The sequence below is a fragment of the Colossoma macropomum genome, unplaced genomic scaffold (genome assembly GCF_904425465.1).
Source record: "Colossoma macropomum unplaced genomic scaffold, Colossoma_macropomum, whole genome shotgun sequence".
Lineage (NCBI taxonomy): Eukaryota > Metazoa > Chordata > Actinopteri > Characiformes > Serrasalmidae > Colossoma > Colossoma macropomum.
Genome location: NW_023494787.1, coordinates 34,332,596 through 34,344,612, shown reverse-complemented (window position 1 = coordinate 34,344,612; position 12,017 = coordinate 34,332,596). Strand labels below are relative to the sequence as shown.

The 12,017-nt window shown below is 39.4% G+C and overlaps 1 protein-coding gene across 2 annotated transcripts in view; it reads right to left on the bottom strand.

Annotated features, from left to right (window-relative positions):
- The window catches only part of rxrba (retinoid x receptor, beta a), a 34,674-nt gene extending 34,022 nt beyond the window's left edge, over positions 1 to 652 (bottom strand). For both annotated transcript variants that reach the window (XM_036567062.1, XM_036567063.1), the window contains exon 1: positions 513 to 652. In XM_036567062.1, coding sequence (XP_036422955.1) covers positions 513 to 528 — 16 coding nt within the window. In that variant the 5' untranslated portion in view covers positions 529 to 652. The remainder of the gene's footprint in view (positions 1 to 512) is intronic.
- Between the last annotated feature and the right edge of the window lie 11,365 nt (positions 653 to 12,017).

Genomic DNA, 12,017 nt, shown 5'->3' with positions numbered 1-12,017 from the left:
TTTTCACTTTCATCTGAAATACATTTTAAATGCTAAAAGATTATTCATGCCAAATCTACAGGGTCTCAATAACTCCCAAGTTACCAGACTACAAAACACAAAATCAGAAAAACTGATTTTATGAAATTAATCAAAACCTTTTGTCTCAAACACTAGGTTACATGTCTCGAAGTGTTACTTTGTATAAATCCAAACTGATGTTGCATTCATACAGCCTTGGCACAAGCCTACTTATTTTGCCACAATAAGAAAGAAATGCCACAAGAGAAAGAAACCTAGCCAGCAATGACCAACACTATATACTTGGGAACAACAAAAACAGTTCATACCATGTTACTAACCATCCGTAGTTAAGACACACTAATGTAGCCATTAAGCAAAAACGCTTAAAGTTCGTTGTTTTTTTGGTTGAACTGCAAAGACTGAAACGTTTGAGGGGAAATTTATTGTGTAATGTACAAGTATCTAGTAAAAGGCTTCTCTTAAAAGTAAAGATTAGAAGAGTATCTCACCTCTGCTGTCGCCCATGACGAACGTCCAGCTTGCGTAGGTGTATTGGCACAATGAATCACGTTGGATCCCGAAAGGTTGCTCAACTCAAGACCGCGGACTGAGGCCCGAGCCCCTGTTTAACAACCCAAGCTATTCCTATCTGCAGGACACCAAACAAAAGTGGACAAAAGCCGGTTACTGTGCCCTAAAATGTAACGTTATTTCAATATTTATCAGAATGCTCCGTGTTTAGCTGTTTAACTTGCTGTTCAGAACAGAATAGCAGCCAATAAGCTAGTATGAGCTAGCCTATCTAGTTAGCTAGCTAGCATGTATAGTCTTGACCTGCTACGAATGGTTGTAATTTCACTGCTTACGTCGTTAGCCAACTGGTGCATGGGAAGCTAACTTTCCGCAAAATAGCGAGCCACTAAAATACATTGTAAATAAAATGCATGCACTAGTTTTAAAACTATGTTACATCTACCTGTCTTAAAGATATAAACGCAAGCTCTACTTAAAGTCATGTCTAATTCTAACGTTCGCGTTTGCCGATTGGCTCCAAGCTAGCATGCTAACAACTCCGAAAGACAAACATCATGTAGTAAACAAAAGCTCCAACTGGACGTCCAGCGTACCCGCTTTCATCTGTATACATATATAGCGATAAATCAACAGATATAGTAACACTAAGTTCAGCTATTTTATTTAGTATATTTAGCAAGTGTGGGTGGAAAAAAGTAACAATAAATTTCAATAGGCCCGTGCTCCCCTCTCTTACCGTTTCGGTCCCTTGGTATGCTATTTTGTAACGTCGACAAATCCTTCCTTTCTGAAAAGGAAACTAAATCTGTTTACATTACGCCATTCTGCCTTAATTAATGTTGTGCAGGGTTAAGGTTATTATAATACTAATGGAATCAGTGAGCCTATATGGGTAATTCTTGAGACCAACATTATGTTGAGGAGTGCAGGGTTTCATATACAAACATTCATCAAAATGATAACCTAGTCTTAGTAGCGACAGTTTAACGATAAAAAAAATGCCCATACTCAAGAAGGCACTTTCCATGAATAAAGTTCAGTGTATGTGCAATTACCTTTTTAAAGCAATGAAGTGACTTTTTTAATTTCTATGAAATGTGAAGGGATCTGTACTTTAACTTTAAATTAAACCTTAACTTAAAATTAATATTTAAATGATTACAAAAACACTTAAAATATCACTGGCAAAACCTCACTGACAGTGAACTTTTCTATGAAATATATTAATGAAAATGTTCCATTAACACTTAAATTACAATGTTATTTGGTCACACTCCAAGCTATTTTTGATTGATTAAAAATCCCTATCAATTTAGTTAATTTAACAAAAAGTTATTTTAACATGTGTCCCACATTTTATGCACAACCCTGTTAGCAAAACCTGTTCCCCCTCATAAAAATGGAGCATTCTGTTTATTATGATATATATACAAGAATTTGCATCATCTTGTTTTCTGCAGAATGCCAATGTGACAGGTAAGCATTCTCATTCTGGTTTCTCAATTTATGCAAAAAAGTGATTTGGCTGCATGGGTAAAGCTTGGCCATTCAGCCATGTTACCAAAATTATTGTTAGAAAAACAGGATACATATATATATACACTGATCAGGCATAACATTATGAACACCTTGTTTCTACGCTCATTGTCCATTTTATCAGCTCCACATACTGTACAGGTGCACTTTGTAGTTCTACAATTACAGACTGTATTCCATCTCTCCGTTTCCGTTTCTCTGCATACTTTGTTAGCCCCCTTTTACCCTGTTCTTCAGTTGTCAGGGCCCCCATGGACCCTCACAGAACAGGTACTATTTGGGTGGTGGATCATTCTCAGCACTGCAGCAACACTGACATGGTGGTAGTGTGTGTTGCGCTGGTCTGAGTGGATCAGACACAGCAGTCCTTCTGGAGTTTTTAAACACCTCAGTGTCACTGCTGGACTGAGAATAGTCCACCAACCAAAAATATCCAGCCAACAGCGTCCTGTGGGCAGCGTCCTGTGACCACTGATGAAGGGCTAGAAAGATGACCAACACAAACTGTGCAGCAGCAGATGAGCTATCGTCTCTGACTTTACATCTACAAGGTGGACTGACAAGGTAGGAGTGTCAAATAGAGTGGACAGTGAGTGGACACACACTAACACAACACCACCACGTCAGTGTTCCTGCAGTGCTGAGAATGATCCACCACCCAAATAGTACCTGCTCCATGGGGGCCCTGACAACTGAAGAATAGGGTAAAAGGGGGCTAACAAAGTATGCAGAGAAACAGATGGAATACAGTCTGTAATTGTAGAACTACAAAGTGCACCTATACAGTATGTGGAGCTGATAAAATGGACAATGAGCGTAGAAACAAGGAGGTGGTCATTATGTTATGCCTGATCTGTGTATATATACATATATATACATTTTTTGTAAACTATATAGTAATTAACAACATGTGCACCCAAGTGTAACCACTTCTGAATGCTAGCTTATTTTAGGTTAATTTGCTACCCTGTTACCCATTTTTTAACATTCATTTATTTTAAATGAAAATTACATTTAAATGGCTTAAAACAAAGATTTTAATGAAAATATTTAAACTAAAAAATTTCAACTTTCCCTTTTCCTCTATGTTGACTACTTTATATGTTTTTTACTGCATTAGTATCAACTAAATAAGGAATATGATCTCCATGTTCAACACTGTTACTCACTTCAATCCTGTTAATGTTGAAAACAGCTCATATAGTATATAGAAAATAACATTTTCTGAAGGTTAAGCACTTACTTTGATTAATACTTTGTCAAGAAACACCAAAGAAAATGTTAATTTTTAAAGAGTTTTGAGGCATAAAATGGACTCTGTTCACAGAAAGTGCCAGAAAAATACTGAATTCATGTGTAATAGTAATTAAAAACAGAGAAAAAATAGAGTGACATACAATCTCATTTTGAGCACTGTAAATGCTGACATAGATTCAGTGTATTGTCAAAAATCAGTGTTTAACTGAGACTGATTTGTGTCAGTACTACTCAGAAACATAAACAACCAACAGGCATACAATTTAACACATCATAAAACATTATTTCCTGGGAAAAAATCATTAAACAGATTTTTGAAAAAAATAATTAATTTTGACTGTAGCCACATAGCCATATGCTTCGAGATGGCAAATATTTTCATGTTTTTCCAGTTAAAAGTGACATTAAGTGTTCTTTAATCACTGTGATAATTAGTTTAATCACTACGATGATGACACTATGATTGCCTTTACCAAGCTTTTTCATTTTCATGCTCCCAACTCTGTGGGAACAGTTTGGGGATGGCCCCTTCCTGTTCCAACATGACTGTGCACCAGTGCACAAAGCAAGGTCCATAAAGACATGGATGAGCGAGTTTGGTATGGAAGAACTCGACTGGCCTGAACAGAGTCCTGACCTCAACCCAATAGAACACCTTTGGGATGAACTGGAGCGGAGACTGCAAGTCAGGCCTTCTCATCCAACATCAGTGTCTGTCCTTACAAATGTGCTTCTGGAAGAATGGTCAAAAATTCCCATAAACACACTCCTAAACCTCGTGGAAAGCCTTCCCAGAAGAGTTGAAGCTGTTATAGCTGCAAAGGGTGGGCCGACATTATAATAAACCCTATGGATTAAGAATGGGATGTCACTCAAGTTCATATACATATCAAGGCAGACGAGCGATACAGTGTATGTTTTTTAGTCTATTCTTATCTGGTGTCACCTCTAGGACAATGGAGTACCCTCCTGAGTCCTGGATTCTCTTGAAGTTTCAGTCACGTAACATCTGGAGAGTTTTTCCTTGCCACTGTTGTCTCTGGCTTACTCAGATCATGACTTTGGAATGCCAGAAGACACCATGTGTTAGGTCTTGGAGGGTGCTACTGTACCTTCTAGGAGCCTGCAAGGTTTAAGTGTTTTGGTTGACACTGTGCTCCGAATGTGCAGAAGTGAAGCTTTTTTTTTTTGCTATGCTGCGAAAGACACCCAGTCAGAAGAATGACTACTGAACCATGGCAAGCTATCTGAGTGACGTACTACTGACCTTTTCTCTGAAAGTCCACACATATCTGCTCTACATGGTGTAAAATTACATGCAGGCCAGAAGACAGAAAGCATCTTTATTTTTCCATTACCTCCTTCAGAGTCTTTAAAAGACATAAGGATTCATGCTGATATTCTTGTGATGCATGAAAGCTGGTTGTTGTGTTTAAGAGGGACATGATGACATAAGATAAGAATTTGTTTATGCCCAGCTACCAGTTACTTTGCAGATGGACTGGAGCCATTCAGGGTCATGAAGCTGAAAAACAAGATGCTGTTTTGACACTGCCTTTATGATCTATGTGATTTTTGTTTTCCAGAGTTCTGTTAGTTGGTCATTAGTAGTTTTGATACATGTTAAGGACCAAGCATATGGATAATGATAGCATTGATTTTAATATAGCAAATGATCATTAACATTTTTGATTAAGTGTGATTTACATATTATTTGCATTAGAGTATAACCATTAGTGCACAGAGAGAGATAGCAGAAGAGCTTTTATGGGATTGTAATTGTCTGTTTTTACTTCTGGTTTCATTTTTGGATTTATTCTTTTGAAATATCTTTTCTCTCTCTTCTCTTCTTGTTAAGTCATTCTTTGGTGTGCCTGTAATGTTGAAATGATTTTTCCAAAAAAATCTTGATCTGATTTTAAATTGGAAATTTGCTCACTACTTCTTTTATTTTACTCTTTTGGCTGACTTTATTCATGCTGTTTTAAATGAACCTACATGTCTTTTTTACAACAGGAGTGTGGTGTATCCTGAGAATCATTATGCATGATCACACCCTCTAAGTTACCCCACAGCAGCGTGGCCTTTGGTGGATGCTACAATATTATGACCGAATGCTTAGAGGATATTTTTGGCTCTGCCTTAAATAATGTGGCTCCACTGAGAAGTAAAAAAAAGGCACAAAAAGCTTACCTCACAGTACATTGATCATACTAGAGCTTTAAAACACACTGTTAGACAACTAGAGTGTAAATGGCATAGAATTGTTCCAATTCACCTGAAAGGATAAGATTATTGCCTATAGAAAGACGCTTACCGTCATGCTCAACCTTTCTCGCATCTCTAATTGAAAATAATAAGAATGAACCTAGATCATTACTTAGCACAGTTTCTATATTAACTAATAATAACCAAACAGCTACCAATCTCCAGATATCAGCCAACAGCAGCAATGATTCCATCATTATTTTAATAATATATTTTAAACCATTCAATTTAAAAGCACAGTTAACTGCTACAAACCTACCGCCCTACAAAACCTGTTTCAGCTTGGATTACTTGGATACATGAAAATTTCCGGTCTGGATTTAAGCTTCATTACAATGTAGAGACACCACTAAAGCAGAAATTGTAAATGACCTGTTATTATTCTCTGACCAGGAAATGTATTTTTGCTGTTTCTGCTTGATCTTAGTGCAGCATTTAACACAATAGACCACACTATCCTACTAGACTGGCTAGAAAACCTTGTAAAAGTAACAAGAATAGCTCTTTCCTAGTTCAGATCTTACTTGACTGATTGCTATCAATGAATGCAAATGGCGAATCATCTGCTCATACAAAAGTGAAGTATAGTGTTCCACAAGGCCGTTTTTAAATATGCTACCACAACATAAATTCCCACCGCTATGCTAATGACACAGATATATGTCATATATACACAGATATATGTCATACACAGATATATGTCAATATATATATTGGCCAAACCAGATTATACATTTCAACTTAATAAGCTCTAGGACTCTGTGAAAGACATAAAAGACTGGATGTGAAGTGACTGTCTCCTACTCAACTTGTACAAAACAGATGTTGTTGTTCTTGGTCGAAAAAGCTGCTAGATACACACTGTCTAATTTAACGCTAAATCTTAATAGCTTCTCAGGTGCATCAGGAACATCTGTGAAAAACCTTGGCATCACTGTCATCTTCAAACTATTGCCAGGGTAAAAAATGCACCTTTACCTACAGGATGTGGAAAAACTAGTTCACGCCTTTATTACCTTCCGTGTGTCTCAATTCAGGGGCTGCGTCCTTCGGAGGCTGCATTCGAAGGCCGATTGCATCACAGCTGTTCGATTAGACTGCCCCATTTCGGAGACTCCTTCATATGTGGCCGAGAAATGTGTCCTTCTTTTCCATGGCAACGAAGGATCCAACGGGTGCATCCTTCGCCAGCGAACATATCCCGAGGTTTATTGCGTGCGGCATCAACAGAGGAGCGAACAGTGGCTGAAGAGTGTGGAGGACCAGGTTTGCCAAAATGAAAAATAAATAAAAATAAATGACTCAAATACATACGTGCATGCATACATACATACATACATACATCATCTAAACCGCTTATCCTTCTGGGTCGCGGTGGGGTGCTGGAGCCTATCCCAGCTGTCATTGGGCGAAAGGCAGGATACACCCTGGACAGGTCGCCAGTCCATCACAGGGCAGACAGACATACATACACAAACACACACACATTCACACCTAGGGGCAATTTTAGCACGTCCAATTGGCCTGACTGCATATTGGACTGTGGGAGGAGCCGGAGTACCCGGAGGAAACCCACGCAGACACGGGGAGAACAGGCAAACTCCACACAGAAATGATCCTGGTCAACTGGCCGGGAATCGAACCCAGGCCATTCTTGCTGTGAGGCCCACATGACTTAAATAAATGACGTAAATTAATATATGGAGTAGAATTGAAAAGAATAATGATGCTAAATCTATAAATAAATAAATATACATAATTAATATATTAATAATTAAAATCTTACATAAATTAATGTCCGCATTTATTTATATGTCTGTTCAGTAATTTACCCTTCTCACTAATTTTTGTATTTATTTATTTTTTTGTTATTTATATGTTTCTTTATTAACATTTTTTCTGTTTTTCTATGAATTTATTTTATTAACTTATTTCCATAACTATTTGTTTCTATATTTATTTATTTTTCTATTTATTTCTGTATTTCCTTGTCCTTATGCTAATAAAGGGGCTGTCAGTCAATGATGTCACAGCGTCTTAATATTCCTATTGGTTGATCGATGTCAGACTCTGTAGATCGATTGTACATGTCTTGCTCTCTCAGCGGTAACTAAGGACGAGACAGTACAATAATGGCTTCTTACAGCAGCAGACAGTCAGACATCAGAGAGTCTCGGCTGATCTGGCTGAAAATGCAGGTCCGGATTATTTACTCGTTGGTGTGGAGGCTGTGGGGACAGTTTGATCCATTTTGCTGCCTCTGCTGATACAGAGGTCGAGCTTTCAGAACTTTGGAGGAGGTGGTTCATCGTCTTTTCCTGCAAAATTCAGATCACTCAGACATTTGGACGCACTTCTCACATATGGCCTGTGGAAGCCATCGAGAGTTATTTATCGGCAGGTTTGTCTGTCCGTGCAGTTCTTTATGGAGTTGGTGAAAGAACAGTTTAATCAGCTCTTCTCCTCCTGGTCTTGATTGCTAAGCCTGAACGTGAAAAACACGCCCCCTCATTATCATATGAACGAAGAAATACAGAAATAAATAAATGAATTAATGAAAAAATAAATTAATTAATTGATGAAAAGATAAATAAATGAATACATGAATCAAAGAATAAAGCGAACAATTGTTAAAAATATAGATATGGAAAAAATATAAAAATGGCATGAATAAAACAAAATTAATACAGAAATAAATAAATTGAGAAATATATAACTGCAGAAAAAGGAAATATGTGCATAATTACAATCACAATAAGCAATATATACTTTATTTAGTTTTTTTTTTTATTTATTGATTAATTTACTGAGCCATTTATTTTTTAATTTTATTTATTTTTCAATTTGGTAAATCTGGTCCTCCATAGTTTACAGGGTAAAAACAGGGTAAGCATAAAAAAAAAAAAACAGGGTAAAGGATATTTTGACTAAAATGATGAGGTTTAAAAAAGTCAAGTAATTGTCAAGCCGTTCAGTAACTCATAACACTTCTCTTTAAAATAGCAGTAAATTGTAAAATCAGCTCAAAAGTGTACTATTGTCTTATATTTGGTAGAATGAAACTTTTGAAATCACAAAAAAAGGTTAAAAGCAGACAGCTGTGTGCGTTCATTGGACAAAATCGTGGTTATGGTCTGTTCAGCCAACGAATGCCGAGAATCACTTGTTTGAATCTGAGCGCCAACTGCACCAGGAGAGCGTTCACACAGAATCTCTCAGGAAGAGAGAGAGGGTTCAGTCCCTGACTGGCAAATGGTAGCCGGAAGTGGCAGTTCCGCCGTCCAGAATGGGACCTGCCATGGATAACTGGTGACGAGTGGCACCTGCAGCTCACGCCGTTCAGTTGGTGGGACTCGCCATTGGCACCTGCCGCACAGAAACGGCGCGTGCCTCTCAAAACAGGCATGTACCAACAGCTCCTGTGAGTAAAGCAGTGACTCTGGACAGCGGCTACGTGGCTAGGCTAACTAGCAGCATATCATAGCTCCACCATCGGCCTTCAGAACCTTTTAAAAGAAGTTACAGGAATGTCGACTTGAAGACGTTTTGCAGATAGTCTGTCATTTTGTTGGTTCACTGGCTGTGCTGTTGGGTGGACGATTCTAAGCGGAATAAGCAGCTTTAGCCAAAGGCTATGCAACAATAGCAGTAACGCTAGCTCGAATATAGACTCCTTGCAGGCTTTTGAGTTAAAGAAAACAGCTTGTGGTACAGATGTACTCAAACTAATTACTGTATTATTTGTGATGAGTGATTCATGCTAAATCTAAACAGTATAAAGACCATTTATCAGTGTATTTATTAAACAACACGAGAAGCGCAGGCTTATGATCTTGTTTTTATTCATTCATTTGTATAATTCACAGTGATCCTCATCGGCGTCTGCAATGGATAGCCAGTGGTACCTGCTGCTCAGGAGTGGCACTAACCAAATGCTAGTGGCACCTACCACTCAGGAGTGGCACTAGCCTTTGGCATCTGCTGCTCAAGAGTGGCACTAACCATAGGCATCTGCTGCTCAGGAGTGGCACTAGCCTTCAGCATCTGCCACTCAAAAGTGTTACTAAACAAACCAGTGGCACTAGCCATTTACTTATAAAAGACAGCAGTCAGCATGTGCTTTATAAGTGGCACCCACTGTTTAAGAAGTGACCTCTATCTGCAGCTGTGGCAGCAGTGATCACACACAGTGGCTCCGCTGACATCACTATTCATTTTCTTAAGCCTCCACTAAGGTACAGAGTAAACACTGTTTTCTTTAACCTATGTGTTAATATTGTTTAATAACATTACAGCATCTACATCTTCTTACAAAAAAATCTTTCAATAGAACCTTAATCAAAATAAACATGAATCACTATAAGCATGTAACAGTATTATGTAAGAATGCTACACATGAACTTTTCCTTGAACGCTAAAATGTTCTTGTGAAAGTGGTGCTTCTTACAATAATGCAAAGCATTGTTTTCCTTGAGGACCACTATTTTTTTAAGGTCCTTAATAAGAAAGACATTACCTGACAGTCAGTGAAATTGGTATAGTTTTAAACTAATTACGTTAATGAACAGGGAGTTTCATCACTCTGCCCGTAGAGGTAGTTCTGAAGCCTGAAAGGGGTGTTGATGGGGCAGTCTCAACATTCGCAGGAGGTGGAGTGCGCAGAACAAAGTCAGAGGAGCTGAACTGGGTGCCATTTTCTGTGATAAGTTCTCTTGGAATGCCCCACCTCACACACATACTCTTGAGCTTATCAATGACATGGAGACTCGTTGTAAACTGCAAGTATGCACTCTCAATGTCTCTGGAATAATAGTCAATCGGATAATTTTACCTGAGAGCTCGCACAAGTCAGCCCCTATTTTGCACCAGGGGCCTGGTGGCAAAGGTGTGGTAATGAGTGGTTCCTTCCTCTGGGTCGGCCTGTGTTCCTGGCAGAAGGTGCAGCGAGACATCTTAGTATTAAATTCGGCCCCTATGCCAAGCCACCATACCGACATTCTTGCTCACTCTCTGCACTTGATTAGGCCCTGGTGGCCATCATGCAGGCGTTCAGGGATCTCCTTGGGCTGAGCAGTGGGGACCACAATTCTATCACCCATGCAGGAGCAGTCCCTCTGCCTCAGACAATGATGCTCTAGCAGCATAGTAGCTTTGTAATTCCAATGGCACATGGTTTGGATTGCTCCTAGTAGCTTCTCTGATGCACTCCACTTTTGGCTCTGACACCGGCCTTGTGCTTGCTACTGCTTCCATGTAGGCTATTTACATGAGCTTCTGTATCTGAGTTGGTAATGTTGTCAACTGGGTCACGGGACGGTGTGTCAGCCACCACCAGTAACTTCCCTGGAATGTGCACAGCCCTCACATTGAAACGCATCAAGCGCATGAGCTGCTGCTCGCATTGTAGAGGTGCCTTATCAAGGTCACACGTATTAATGAGGGGAACCAGGGGCTTGTGGTCAGTCTGCAGAGTGAATTCACTCAAACTATAGAGATAGCAGGCAAGGCTCTCACAAGCCCACACTGCAGCCAAGCATTCTTTTTCAATTTGTGAATATCTTTGTTCTGCCCCCTTCTTGAGCTGAAGGTTACTGGCTGGACCCTGTCCTCATGCATCTTCAACAGGGCCACCCCAAGCCCACAACTGCTAGCATCAGCAGACAAAACTGTGGGCTTCTTCACCTCATAGTAGGCCAAGGCTGGGGCTGAGGAAAGCATTGTCTTTATATGGTTGAATGCCTGCGGTTGTGGGGTATCCCACACCCATGCAGAGACTTTCTTCAGTAGATCAGTCAGCGGGTAAAGTTCAGTGGAGAGGCCTGGGAGGAATCTTCCATGGTAATTTACCATGCCAAGCACTTGTTTCAGCTGTGAAATAATGTCTTTCGGGGATGACATCTCTGCAACTGCGTTTACCTTATCGGGGTCAGGTTTAACACTGTCTTTGCTGACAACATGTCCAAAGAATCAAAGTTCACTTTAACTAAAGTGACATTTATCATTGTGAATCTTCAACTCCGACTCTTGAATTGTCTGTAAGACGGCTACTAGGTTCCTATCGTGTGCAGCTTAATCTTTAATCCGTGAGCCATGTATGTGCTGCAAAACATAATCGTGATATCAGCCCCCGTATCTATTTTAAGGTTATTGGTTTACCACGTACTGGAAGGATCACCTGCCATTTAGCTTCTGAATGTGCCAAGAAAGAACGGCTTACAGTCGTTCTCCTCACTGTCCTGCGCAGTCACTGCTCTCACTGTTTTGCTTTTGCATGTTACAGCAAAATGTCCCATTTTGTTGCATGTACGGTACTTATTGTTAAATTCAGGGCATTCGCATGGACCATGTGATCTATTGCACAGTGAACAGAAAGCTCCCTGGTTCTGCCTGTGCTCTTGTTGGTCCTTCTTATGCTGTCT